The sequence below is a fragment of the Syngnathus acus genome, chromosome 17, assembly GCF_901709675.1.
Source record: "Syngnathus acus chromosome 17, fSynAcu1.2, whole genome shotgun sequence".
Classification (NCBI taxonomy): Eukaryota; Metazoa; Chordata; class Actinopteri; order Syngnathiformes; family Syngnathidae; genus Syngnathus; species Syngnathus acus.
In genome coordinates, this window is record NC_051102.1 from 2,615,243 (window position 1) to 2,629,202 (window position 13,960).

The 13,960-nt window shown below is 40.4% G+C and overlaps 2 protein-coding genes, 1 long non-coding RNA gene and 1 other non-coding gene across 6 annotated transcripts; 2 read left to right on the top strand and 2 right to left on the bottom strand.

The window, feature by feature from the left end:
* The first annotated feature begins 1,602 nt into the window (after positions 1-1,602).
* Positions 1,603-1,676, top strand: trnan-guu. The gene has a single exon. It is a non-coding gene; the product is annotated as a tRNA-Asn (tRNA).
* A 273-nt stretch (positions 1,677-1,949) lies between these two features.
* LOC119136724 (homer protein homolog 3-like) lies at positions 1,950-8,922 on the top strand. 2 transcript variants are annotated; one of them, XM_037275424.1, is made up of 11 exons: positions 1,951-2,477; positions 2,573-2,621; positions 3,672-3,828; positions 4,939-5,070; positions 5,167-5,271; positions 6,163-6,171; positions 6,274-6,407; positions 6,507-6,663; positions 7,292-7,399; positions 7,475-7,555; positions 7,724-8,922. In XM_037275424.1, exons 2-11 carry the CDS (start codon positions 2,599-2,601, stop codon positions 7,907-7,909), a joined length of 1,092 nt encoding a protein of 363 aa, XP_037131319.1. In that variant the 5' UTR covers positions 1,951-2,477; positions 2,573-2,598; the 3' UTR covers positions 7,910-8,922. The 2 variants fall into 2 exon arrangements, with proteins under 2 accessions (XP_037131320.1, XP_037131319.1); XM_037275425.1 differs by lacking the exon at positions 6,163-6,171 and having other exon boundaries at positions 1,950-2,477.
* LOC119136748 lies at positions 5,266-7,387 on the bottom strand. The gene is made up of 3 exons (XR_005100795.1): positions 7,301-7,387; positions 6,259-6,421; positions 5,266-5,710 (listed from the first exon to the last, which is right to left on the bottom strand). It is a non-coding gene; the product is annotated as an uncharacterized LOC119136748 (long non-coding RNA).
* On the bottom strand, positions 8,637-11,650 carry LOC119136734 (pyroglutamyl-peptidase 1-like). Of its 2 annotated transcripts, XM_037275437.1 has the most exons (6): positions 11,489-11,650; positions 11,200-11,252; positions 10,953-11,069; positions 10,442-10,674; positions 9,970-10,193; positions 8,637-8,731 (listed from the first exon to the last, which is right to left on the bottom strand). In XM_037275437.1, exons 1-5 carry the CDS (start codon positions 11,517-11,519, stop codon positions 9,977-9,979), a joined length of 651 nt encoding a protein of 216 aa, XP_037131332.1. In that variant the 5' UTR covers positions 11,520-11,650; the 3' UTR covers positions 8,637-8,731; positions 9,970-9,976. The 2 variants fall into 2 exon arrangements, with proteins under 2 accessions (XP_037131332.1, XP_037131331.1); XM_037275436.1 differs by lacking the exon at positions 8,637-8,731 and having other exon boundaries at positions 9,577-10,193.
* Between the last annotated feature and the right edge of the window lie 2,310 nt (positions 11,651-13,960).

Sequence of the window (13,960 nt, forward strand, 5' to 3'; positions counted from 1 at the left end):
GGACATAAGTTTACAGCCTTCTTTGTTACAGCCTCCACATTTTTATCCAGTCTATAAAATTTATATATGACAAACACACGGTGGATGAATGTGGAGCATTGTAAAACACTTTGAGCACCTTATATAAAGAGCTATGTAAGTGCCAATGTAGTAAATTGGCCTCAAATTGCCAATATTGTAGTATCCTTTTGTTGACTATTCATTATTCATTGTAATGAATAGGAATGGTTTTATATTATTTTCCAGCAGAGGGCGACAAAGACAATGTGGATTGTCAGACAATCTACATTGCAGCAGTTTAAATAAATTAACGTTCTACAGTTCGCAAAAACACACATAACATTCCATTCTACATTTTCGTCTGTGCATAAAAACAGAATTATGGTCGCATCTCTTAATCAGGACAGTTTTTTATGGCGTCAGAATCGTTGCACATGACTTTCAAGTGATTGATGATTGATGACCACTTAACGCAAGACTGTATCTGCTTGGAGAAATAAATGTGCATTTACGCATCTCTTTCATGCCTTATGTCGTACAGTACGTACAGTTATGTGTTGATCCTTTGTGTATGTGTGTGTTGGGCATGTTTTCACCGAGTGTAGCAAATTTTAATATGTTCACCCCTCCGCAAGCAAAATTAATTTGCTCCCAGTAGAGGCTGTTTTTTCCCCGTGTCTTCTTCTGGTTGTTTTCACTAAGTGTAGCAAATTTGAACAGGTTCCTCCCTACCCAAGCAAAATTACAAGGGGGTACTAATTTGTTAGAATAAGTACCTCGCCTCCCATTTTAAAACGGTGAGCCCTAGCCATCAGTTTACGTTTTCTGTGTCTTCCTGGGACTACTCATTGTGATATACTTTTTGTAATATAGTATCATGAATATACAGGGCAAGTGCCAGTTCTAGCAGGGCCACCACAACATTGCACATGATGGCCCAATAGTGCCACCGCCCAAAAAGTCTTAACATTTCCACGTTATTCTATTATTATTATTATTATTATTATTATACTATTTTACAAAGGGTACGAAAACAAATTGCACGCACCATATAGGGCATTCCATTCATTGCAGCCGCTCTGTGCCATAGAAGGTGGATGCCTGAAATTTTAAGACGTCATCTCACATTCAATTCACCTCGTAGTATTGCCAATATGTATTGGGGTTACGGTGTTTAAAATAGCTCACGGACGGAGTGACAACAATAAGACATTTTAAAAAAAAAATCGTCATTCAAGACAAAATTTACCATCAAATCGCGTTGACAAGTGATATTTAGGTAGAAAACTCCCAAAAGTGCCAAAAGTGGCATCGCGGACTGGCGACGGAGATTATTTTTTTAAATGGGCCGCCTCCTCGTATCGACAACTTCCTGTTCAAAACGTGCCTGCAGCGCTACATCTGGACGCAGTGGCCAAAACAATATCGCATCGGTAGTTATTTTAGCGAATAGTTATGGGTATCGGTTTAGGGCCGTTTTAGCTGAACTATTCACGTCCACCGTCCGCGCAGGAGGTCATCCGGCACAGCCCACATCGTTTTTCGGTCGAGAACTCGTGTAAAGTCTTTAAGTAGTGTAATTTGAGCCAAGTGTGCATAACCGTCTCTGTGGCGCAATCGGTTAGCGCGTTCGGCTGTTAACCGAAAGGTTGGTGGTTCGAGCCCACCCAGGGACGTAGTTTTTATGTGTTTTTCTTATTTTTTTTCTGAAGCGTGCCTCCCTGTCTCGTCACTGTTTTATTGGTGGAAAAAATACCATGTGTATTTTTGTTTTAAAAAAAGACCATGTATAGTAAGCAGTGTTGGGAAAGTTCATTTTCTCCACGAATTAGTTCAAAGCTAAGTTCACATGCTTTCAAATGAATTTGTTCAGAATGAAAAACATTGCTATTGGTCTTTTACTTAGTCTTTCCAGACAACAAATAAGAATATTAAACGGCATTCCAATTTTGGTATTTCTATATCAAAATTAAATTTAAACGAGGCGTTTTTCTATTTTTAATAACGGCCTCAAAATGTAGTATCCAATGACCAAATGAGATGCAAATCCCGAGTGGGTCCATTTTGATTTTTGTACTCTGAGTCTTTTAAGAGCAAATGGGGTCTACCGACAATATGAATTCCGCTTTCTATCGTCGTCATGAAGCTGCAGTTCTTGCTGCTTGCAGTAGGTGTCGCTCATCAGCGCGTGAAGCCCGACGAGTGAAGAGAGAGCAGTGAGAGGCTGTCAAGTTGAGCAGATCACCCAGCCAGCACTGAGGCTCAGGACGGAGCTTGTGGGGAAGCGAAAGAGATGAAGCTTCTTTTGTAAAAAAAAAAAAAAAAGCTCACCACTTGACATTGCAGAGGTGTCATATCACAGTGCCACAGCAGCGACCTCCTGAATTCTCGAAGGACAGCAGGAAGAAAGCACCTTTAGTCCTGGATAGAAAGTGGAGACTGAGAGACAGACTCATCAGTTACAATAACGACATGGGGTGAGTTTTGCATTCATTGATTGTGAATAAATAAAAATAAATAAATAAATTCAATTAGGCGACAACATTTATTTTGCTGCCTAATCTCTCCCTAGAAAAGAAACGTCCAACACTTTATAAGATGTTTTCTCATCATAGAGAAAGGTAAGATCTTGCTTTCCAGTAAACAGTTGTCAATTGATAATCATGAAAATACATGGACATGAATGCTAGAGGGACCAACACAATAGAAGATAGAAGTAATTTTTGCATATGTTAATCAGTCAGTGCTCCTAAAGCTGCAGCTTAAGAAAGCTGAGCTGTGAGGGTGACAGGAGAGAGCAGATTGCGATTCCAGTGCTGTCGCTTAAATGACCTCACTAATTCCTGAGGTGCAGCCTGGACCCCTCAACTTTCACTATGTGGCTTAGTTCTGCTTTGAGACCACTTGTTAAATCCCCGCATCTATTAAAGCTGGGTTAGGCAAGTCCGGTCCTATAGGGATCCCCTGTCCTGTCCGTTTTCTGCGGCTCTAGAATTGGACTTGCCCACCTCCGTAATAATGGGTCAAGAATTGTACGGCCAGTTAGCTCCAACAGTGTTAATCATCAAACTCCTTTATTGAGTTTGCAGACAATCTTAGCAATCAATGACATACAGTAAGCGATGAAAACAATCATTCAGGTAACACAGGAGAAAGGGTAAAGTATGGCTTGTGGGCACCTTTCCTTATTCCAACCAACCCACCACTTAAAATATGAGGACGGATTAGTGTGGGATGAGAAGGAGAATTATAACATGTCTCATCTGACTGGAGAGCTGTTAAAAGCCCAACAGTCACATGAGTGCACTTTATGTGAGGGAGCGCCTGCAAGGAAGAAATATTGTGAGCTCCCCACAAAAAGAACTACACAATTGAGTTTGTGTGTCACTAATGGGGTCAGATATAAATGTACTATTATGACTGGCCAGAAAAAAAAAAAAACACTTCTACCGGGATTGGCACAACTGTAATAATGCAGTTGCACAAGTGCACACACCCTCTTATAATTGATGTGGCAGTGTTCAGAATAAACAAATCACGATAAAACTCGTTAAAAAGGAGTCAGCACACATCTGCCACCATTTAAAATGTCTGATTCATCAGATCAAACACAATAAGGCCCACTTTTTTTTTTGGAGTTCGAGTCTTCACTTTTTGTTGTATTCCTCCAGAGAGCAGCCGATCTTCAGCACGCGGGCTCACGTCTTCCAGATCGACCCGGCCACTAAGAGGAACTGGATCCCGGCAAGCAAGCATGCGGTCAGCGTGTCTTTCTTCTTTGACTCTAATCGCAATGTCTACCGCATCATCAGCGTGGGTGGCACCAAGGTGAAATAATGTTGCAAGAAAACAAATGCCTATCCTTTACAATTAGCTGGATTTCTGCAGCAAATCTAACCTGTTTTCAAATGGAACAATTCCAGTTTGATTGGACATCTTTGAAATAAAAATAAATGTTCAGATTCATCCCTAATTGTTAAAAGTCCTTAGCCAAATCGTCATATTTGAAGATTTTCAATAGTAAGAAATGGTCAATAAAGCAACAATACTGCAGAGCATTTCTGTGGCTGCTCTCTGGATTTAGATTACGGACGACACATCAAGTACTGAGGGGGTGGGGGGGCTTTATCTGATCTGCTTGCACCTCGAGTCTGACCCACATTCCTGCCTGCCAGAAAGCCGTCCGTCCGGTCCGTGCGTAGTGGCAGTTGTGCGGTCAACGGACCAATCTTTCCCAGGCACATGTTTTTGCCTTGAAGTGTAATCTTCACTGTCGCCTGCATCTAGCATATCAACCGTGTCATTGCATCCAACACGTTATGTCATCCATGGCAAAGGAGAAGACAGACGACAGTCAGACGTCAGCCCATGTAATCTTTTTTTTTTTTTTTGGCAGGAAAATAAGGACACAAAGGCAAACAGCTTCCTTTAAAGCCCCCGACCTGGTGCACAGTTCCAGGATTTTCATTCAGTGCCATTATTATAACACACGGAGATGACGTCACAAGCTTTATAAATAGTTTTGAGCTCATGTCTTTTCATGAATTGGTTTTATGCATTGAGACTGGTGAAGGTTTGTAAGCATATAAATTATTTCTTTTTTTGCTGGGGGAGCTGGAACAGATTAATAGCAATCCATTGATTTGTTCAACAAGTAAATTTAGTTACAAGCTTGCTCATGCAATAAATTAAACTCTCTAGTCAAGGTATAAATCAATAGATCTTGGTGTGACACGATAAAAATTAAGGGAGAAACAAAAAAACGACCTGAATCTCTTTGAAGGAAACTTTATCCATCCAAATCAAATCAAATTGTTCCACTTTAAAACAAACCGTCCTTGAATTTTATCACACATCGAGACTCGCATCAAATCGGTTTATTTCAGAGAAAAAAAATTGTATTTCATTTGAATCCTCCTGTAATCTGTTTGTTGGTAGGCAATTATCAACTGCATTGTTACACCCAGCATGACATTTACAAAGACATCACAGAAGTTTGGTCAGTGGGCTGACAGCAGGGCCAACACGGTCTACGGTTTGGGCTTTGCGACAGAGCAACAGCTGCAGCAGGTAAAGGACACACGAGTCCTTTTGAAATAACAGTGGTGACTAATTTCCTCATGTTGATTTCATTACCATTCCAATATTTTGCTTCTGTTTGACAAGTTCTCAGAGAAGTTTAAAGAAGTGAAAGATGCAGCTCGTTTGGCTCGTGAAAAGTCCCAAGATAAAGAACTGGCAAATACAGCCCTCAGCATCGCTGCACCGCAGGTGAGTGCAAAGCCGTTAAAGATGAAATATACCGTCGTTCATAAATCAATTCTATATGCAAAGTGCCATTTTGAAGGTCGCTATTTTGAATAGAAACAATTTTGTTTGCTGAGACTGTACAATATTGATTATTTGATCCTTTCTGTACCGCGATTTAGTAGGGCTGTGGCTGTTGTGAAAGCACAATAAAAATAAATCCAGTTGAGTTCATAAGATGTTACCAAGAATAGCTGCACACACACACACGTGTGTGTGGCCAGTTATTAGATGGGACCGCTGTGACAGAATGGAAGGAGGAAGAAATGAAGCAAGAGGAAGTAAAGGGAAAAAAGATGAAGTGGGTCACTTATCTCAGAGGGGAGCGACAGTGAAGAATGTTGGACGATGGTAAAATTATCCCAACAGCTTCCTTTTCGGCCCTCGCGGCGTCACCTCAGACCTACGAGATCAATTAGGAATAATTAACAATCAATCCCATCGACTCATTTTAGTGTGACCCACACCAACACTGACGTTTGTTATCCCGTCTTTTGCATCGCTAGCATTAAGCTAAACAGACTTTACTGAGGCAAAAACAATGCGGTTGTTTTAAATATACAACAACACGTGAAATTCACTTTGTTTTATATTTAGTTTGCTTTTTTTTATGCAACTGCTGAACTGCTGCTCCATCATACAGTGCTCATATTTATTTTTCTGCTCACATTCAAAGCAAAGAACACAAATAAAAACATCAGTGGACATATCTTAAGCACAAGCCCCAGTGCTAATATTACTGTTAAGAGTTGCATGGTTAGCTAAGTAAGATCGAGAATTTTTCTGTTAATATTCTATTTGTTGTCTTTGTTTTGTTTTTGGTTTTTTTTAAATTGTGATGGATTTCATCTGTAGTTCTCACAGGTAAGTAGTTTTACTTTTAACTGTCTCTATCTGGTCATTTGAAATAATTGGGGGAAAAAGAAAAAAAAGAAACATGGAAACATTTACTAATTTTTTCTTCAGGACCTCTCCGATGACCTCCAGTCCCCTCCAGTCATGTGTGTGAACGGGCCTGAGGACAAGCTGTATCGCAGTCAAAGCGCAGACATCACGCTGTCCTCTGAAAAGGAGCGCATCAAGAAGATGCTCTCTGAGGGGTAACCAAAGTCCTCTGCACACAAAAGATAGTAAACACAAAAAAAGGAATGTTAATAAGAAATGTTGGTTTTCATAAATAGTCATTTGTTTTGCGACAGGTCTATTTGCGAGTTGAACCTGGAGACGGAGTTCTTCACGCTACAAGACAGTAACTCTAAATTAGTGGCGGCGTTGCACGAGGCTAATGCTAACGTGGCGCAGTGGAAGAAGCAGCTGGTTGCTTATCAAGAGGAAACCGAAAGGCTCAGAGAACAAGTGAGCAGAGCAGCAAATTCACATCATATCCTACAATACATTTGCAGAGTCCCTGAGAGGCCTTCAAAAATCAATTACATAATCATGTTCCAATCCAAAGAGAGCAGACTCGTCAATAACATCTACACAGAGTTTGCGCTTTCTATTAAAGCTCATCTCCACACTATCGATCTCCTAAACGTTCATTTCCAGCACATATTAGTCAGTTCAGGCTACATTCAGATTTTAGTATGTGAGTTTTTTTTGCTCCTTCTCAGGAATACAGGGCCAATTGGCTGAAAGTAAAATGGCTCATGTCTCAGTGGTGGTGGTGTGAGATGAGGAAGAGTTTGTAGGACAGCCATATCCTACTTTCATTGGCCCACTTAGGACAAAAAAAGACAGCGATCACCAGAGGGAGATGGCATCTGCTCATTTCTTTCTCTTGCTCGCTTCTGCAGCTTCTCCTAAGCGGTGGATTTTAGGAACCTGTTAACTCTTTTTCAGTCCTCTACTGTAAAATGCATGCTACATTGTTTGTTCAGATTCAGGAACTTGCTATCAGTTCCACAATTGAATGTGAGGACATGAAAATTTAAGTTTTCATGAATAGCAAAATATTTTTTGTTTGTGTATTGTGTGCGTTGAGGTGGCTGACCTGGAGGCCCACGGGGGTCACGGCCCCAGTGACCTGTTGAAGGACGAGCTGACTCAGTCTCTAGAGGAACTGGAGGCTCTGTTGAAGGCCAAAGATGAGGTCTGCATACGTATACCGTCACGTAAAAAAATAATGGTTCCGTTTAAGTACATGCTTTGTTGTTTTTTTTGGCAGGAAATCCACATTTTGCAAAGCAAGAAAACAGACTATCATGAGATAGAGCGGGACAGAGATCAGGCTATACACAGATTACGGGTAAGGCTAAATTTAAGAATTTACATTTATACAGTATTCCACAATTATACAGCTCGCATTGATATCATTACATGGTGGAGGTTTACCTAATGAAGTGACTGGTGAGTGTCTATCTTTTCTACACAGCAACAAAGCAGTAGTTTTAAAATGTTTGAATCTCCTCAACAGGAAGTGGAGATGCGTAATTCCGAGCTAGAGCGCCGCATCCAGAACACGGAGCAGAACTTGAGCATCTCTCTGGAGGACCGAGACCGCATTGACACTGAGCTCCAGAGGGCCATTGAAATTCTAGACATCAAGATCTTTGACCTCAATGACCTCCGGCAGAGCCTGGTTAAACTCATGGACAAATAAAACGTGAAAATGCGGAAGTAAATAAATAAAGTTCGACGTTGGACGATGGAGCCCGCCCAGAGTTGCGTCTGGAGCACAAGAAGCATCTTGTCTGTCGGCATTTAACATGGTTTTACTTGTCTGCTAATGTAGCGCTTCATGTTGCTTCGCAGGGAAACAATGCAATAACTTCAAGGTAACTGCTTATGAGTGCAGAGTGCAAGATGTTTATTAAGGACAATTGGTGCTCGGTTTTTCATTGAGTATGACCATTGAAATTGAAATGGCATATTATGATAAGGGGCCTTGTATTATATAAACTGCCTTGTTAAAGATTCTGCAAACAAAACAAGAACCATTTAATACTGAATTAACAGCCACGAAACATAATGCAGATGAGTAACTCGCTATGCACTACATAGCAGCAGTAAAACGAGTGAGTGAATTAGGTCACATTCTTCAAGGTCGAGTAAGAGAAAAAGAAGTCCGCTATATTATTTAATATTGTATTTGGTGAGGCACAGATGAATAAAGACACCAAAGATCAATGTTTTATACACATTGCTGTTAAGGAATGATAGAAGCTTGCTCTTCTGTGCTGACTCACAACTGGAGAAAAGAAGTACGCATTAATAGAAAGTATCAAATCTAGATGTAAATGATGCAATCTGCAATGCCATATAGTGCAGCCATACTTTAAACTTTTTATTCATAAAAACTTTGTGTTTATGAATAACGATAAACTTACAGTGCTTGTGATAATGCCACATCTGAATGGACCTCTGCTGTGATGCATTCAAGGACATTTGGTACACTTCAGGCCTTTCTCCATGTTACCTCCATCTGTGGACAAAATGACATTTGCCTGCTCAACAATGGAAATACAATGTATTTTTCACAAGCTTATTTTTATCATGTTCTTTCAAGCCTTACTGTCGAAACTTTTAAGGGTTGTTGTGGAAAGTAATGGTGGCTGTTTCACAGCTGTTGTGAAGGAAAATAAAAGCAAAGAATACTAACAAACTTGTACCATACATGCTATATCATTACTATAAATTATGTCACATTCCTCATGTATTATTTTTTACCACACTACATACCTACCATTACTATACTACTTAGTGAGTGGCCAATATAAATACCGCTGTCCATTATTGGAGAAAAAGGACCACCAAACAAAATATAATTATAATTGCCTATAACAGTAGTTCCCAAAACTTTTTATACGGGCTAAAGGGAGCTAGCATCAATGTTGCTGCTTTATGAACCCTAAACCTTATTTGAAAACAAATGATACAGCAACATATGTAGACAGATAATATTACAATACTCAAAGTATGCCTTATCCTCTGCTTACTAAGAAGTTATGACTGACTTTGTATAAAGGCATGTATTATACTGCCCTCTAGTGGCCACTGTGTGCGCAGCAGATTATACTCGGCGTATAGAATTGTTTGAAGAGGTCAAGAAATGCGGAAAAAGGTAAATATGTAAAATATCATCTGGGAATTTTACTGCCAATATTGAGGAATCAGTCAAAAAATGTTAAAGGTGTAGATAAAATGTAAAACATTTTTTCATTTGGTCGTGTTATTGTGGGGGGAAAAAAGTTTCATTTGTGTCCGGAATGAGAGCTGAACAAGGTGAAATTGTGTCATTCAAATGAGGAAGGAGGTAAATACTGCATGTAAAGTGTCTCCTTTTATTTGGGGAACTGTTCATCAAAAATGTGGAATAATTACAAAATGGGACGTTTGGGAAGGCGTAAAATAGTTCTAAAAAAATGTCCTGTATATGCTTAATAACTTGAAGGGGTTGGACAGTTTCAACAATACAATTCCGATTTTTTTATTTAGTTACCAAGCAGAAATCTAAATATTAAACATAACACACAGTGAAAATGTTCAGTAGCTGTCTTGGTCATTTTGACAATTTCCAGTGTTGGTATACATTATGCAAAACTATTATGTGGGGGTATACTGGCATTGGAGAAAAGCAACTCCAAGTACTAATTTCAAGTTCTTTTACAACCAATGTACATTTCACAAAGCATGTCTATGTATGTATGTGAGGAATGATACCAGCGAGTCAGAGGAGGTCATGCTGATGTTGATGTGCATGTTTGCCATGCTGCTCTTCAGTGTTGGCCACCTCCAGTAGTGTCAGCATCTCCCGCACGACAGCCTGAAGGCCTCGGCCCAGCTGCTGGCTGCTGTAGGGTTTTCCCAGCGGAGGCACATGGATGAAAGCAGAGCGGCCGTGGCCGAGGACCAGAGATGAATAGTAGGTGTAGTCGCACAGGTATCTGTCAAAGCATTGTTGAAAATAGTTACTGCCAGAGTTAGTGACGTTTCGAAGAGATTTACCATGCATTTAATTGCACAACTTTACAAAACAAAACTGTATGGAGAAAAAATATATGCCCATGAATGTTGTTGTATTAGGTCTGCATGAGTTGCTCCACAACAAGATTGTGTTCAAACTAGAGAATGCAATTTTTGTGTAAATTGCAGTGTGGTGTAAATTGCAATGTAGGAGAATTTCATCACACACCTTCCAGCATCTTTGGACACGGACACAGTTACCCCTACATCGGTGTCATTAACCCTTTTGCAGACTGTGTCCATGTCTACTAGAGAGCTGATGCAATCGGGCCCATCTTCCATGCAACATTGGGAAGCTGGGCAGAAGCGGCTGTTGTCCAAGCGTTTATAGCCCTTGTTGTGGCCACACTGCTCCAGAGTCACTGTGGTTGCTAAACCTGACACACCAACATGGACCACTAACTGCAAAACACAAAAGAGAAACAACTTGATTTATGAAATCAGCAGCATTTTATAATACACACAGAGTTGCGTAATGCAGTGATTCCCAACTATTGTCCATGCAATTATCCAATTTTATTTAATTGGATGGAAAATTACTTTTTACAATGAACTGCCCTGCCATGAGTGACAAAAAATATTTTAACATTAAGAGGTTGTAACTGTGTATAAACGCCATAAGATGACAGCAAAGCGCTTAAAACAGCTGACCAAAAGTCCCAACACCATTTAGAATGTACCTGTGGTCGGTGCTTTTCCCACAGAGATGGCAGTAGACTCTGCACTGCCTGATATTCTACAGGCACCTCACACACATAAAGATCTATCGCCTCGCCGAGCCCCAAACACTCCAGTTCCTATCAGGGAGAAAACCAGTACTCAAATAATTAATCCAACCACATTTTTTAATTAAGTGTCACAGCCCTTGCTAAACACAGTGTAAAGACACTTCAACGTGTTAATAGGAACTCGCAAGTAAGACCTTACCTGTACTGCCACCCAGCTGGAGTTCACAGCATGTTCTCCAAAAGGCTCAAAACCTGAAGAGTAAAGAATAATTCCTAACTCTAATTTTATTGGCTGACCACGCTTTAAATAAAAAGGTAAAAGAGTTAAGAAAATAACAATGCTCATCAATGTAAAAAGAAAATAATTTGGATTTAACCGATCGTTTAAATTGCCACTCGTACTAGTAACAACTAGCCTCGATAAAACTATCACAACAACAACAAATTACATTAATAGCCGAGTCGTTCATTCGGCGAAATTATCTCACCCGTTACTATAACTTTCTTCTTGTTGCCCATTCTTGTTATTGGTTGTCGCTCATCTTGAGTGCATTAGGAAAAGAGTGCCACCCCCAAACCCCGCCCCAAGGGAGCTGTCAAGCGTCAACTAAACACCTGATCAAAACGGGCAGTGGCCAGGAAATGACGCACTTTAGGCAAAAGTCTGTGGCTGTGCCTATACTGCCACCCACTGTACCGGAAGTGTACTACAACTAACAGAGGGCGAGAGCGAAAGGGAGAGATTGAGCGAGAGAAAGGGGGATGAGATGGAGCGAGAGATATGGAAAGAGAGCGAGACATACACACACACACACACACACACACACACACACACACACACACACACACACACACACACACACACACACACACACACACACACACACACACACACACGCACGCACTGAATGCACTTGGTTATACCACTTCATTTACAGATGATTTGAAATCCCTCGTAGATTTTTATCTCATCCTTTGCACGTTTTCAGCAATAATCTTCAAACATGTACAATGTACGTATTTATAAACCTACTTTTGCAATTAATTTACAGGATCTATAAGCTGTTAAAACTGTAGGTGTGTAGCCCACTTGAGAGGCCACTTCCCAACCAACTCTAAAGGGAGAAAAACCAAGCCATCTCTTTCTCAATGAAGTGTTTTGAGTGAGTGTGCGTGTGACCGCCCACCATTCGTTGTAGTGGCGCAACTCAGCTAAGAACATGTTCTAGTGTGACACAGGGCGTTGGTGACAACACGCATGGCTTGTTACACTCCCAAGGGAGGGTATAGAAGTCAAAGGCCACCTTAAAGGTAGTGGGAGGGGAGACTTTGTGGTACACAAAGTGACATTCACCACATTTATAGGACAAATCTGCTCAGTTTGTTGTCATTATGGCAGAGCTAATCTCAGTTGTTGTTTTTTTTTTAAAGGAAAGGCAGTTTTTTCCTTCCCTCTCCACTTTCAGTACAATCCACACCCATTTGGTTGCGAAATGAGTCACTCTGGACACTGTGAGCCTGTGGAAGGGCATTATGGAGATAATATGCTTCATATAGCATGGAGGAGTGTTTTTTTTCTTCTTCTTATGATTATACACGTTGAACACGGCTTCTTTAATGTTACTAATGACAACACTGATTCATACTTATGAATGATAGACCTCCCACTCATACGCAAAAACACCATCCCATCCCATCCGCCGCCTACACTAGCTGCAATGCAGAACCCATTCACCTTTCTCCGTCTCCTCTGCGTCACTCGCTATGTCAGTGTTGCCGTGGAAACTAATGATGCCCTTTCTGCTCACTGGTGGTGCCGATGCAGACAGTCTGCTGACGTCGTCGGCCGTGTATGGGCAGAATAACAAAATGCAAAACCGCAGGTTCCACCTCATGGTCCTTGTGCTAGTCTGTACAGTTCTCATTCAATTTATTCTGCTTTTATTTAGCACGTTTTCCCATGACCTTTACTTTCTTAATCCTGGGAAATGTCTGAAATTACATTCAGTAAAACTTGAGGATTCATCTTCTCTGCTGTCTCCTATCTATATTTCACTCTGTGCTGCAAATGTTACTTTTGATACTTAAATAGGCACAGATTCCGCTGTGTAGCATTCTTTGCTGGGGAAAAGCAAACATTAAATCTGCTTTATATTACACTGTACCAAACGGTTCCATGTGGTTGTTCCAGCCTTCACCTCTCACACTGTCCCAGTGGGCCGAAAAGACTAATTCAAAATACTTTGTTGCTGTTCTTTAAGTGATTTTTCGGGTCCGTCATATTTTCAGTATTTTTTACTTTTGATCCCTATTCAAAAATGGATCTATACATTCTACTCCTTATTTGGTCAAAATAGGCATGTCCCTTTTTTCAACCTGTGAAATGACAAAAAAAGACAAACAGAAAGGTGAAGTTAATTGCAATTGAGCTTTTGATTGATTGTGATCTGGGGGAATTAATGGGCAGAACGTAAACCACGACGACAATGCAACCGATTCTGAGAATATTTTTGTCGTTCTCTGCTTCAAGAATGAATTGTGGCAATTTTATTGTGTCACGTGCCAGCCTATAAAAAATGTGCTTATTTAAGAGAATCGCTTGCTGTCGTCAAATCCGAGAAGGATTTGTGGCGAATGCCTTGGGTCTTGTGCAAACCTAAAAACCACAACCTTCCGGCAATCAAAAATTATCCGTCTAATCTGCAAAAATACACAGTACAGCTAAAGTATTTTTTTTCTGTTGTTCTTGTTAACCTTATTTTTTAAAAGGCAGTTCACAACATTAGCAGTTTTAGCATCTCGTGATTTTTCCCCCCTTCACTCTTCATTATGCAAGACAGAGAAATTCTTTTGTGAAAAGTAGCAATGTATCAACATAAGCATTTACAGAAAAAAAAAGTCAGTTTGAGAGTTTAAAACGATACACATTCCATCGTGTAATGCTGCGCAAATCGTTCACT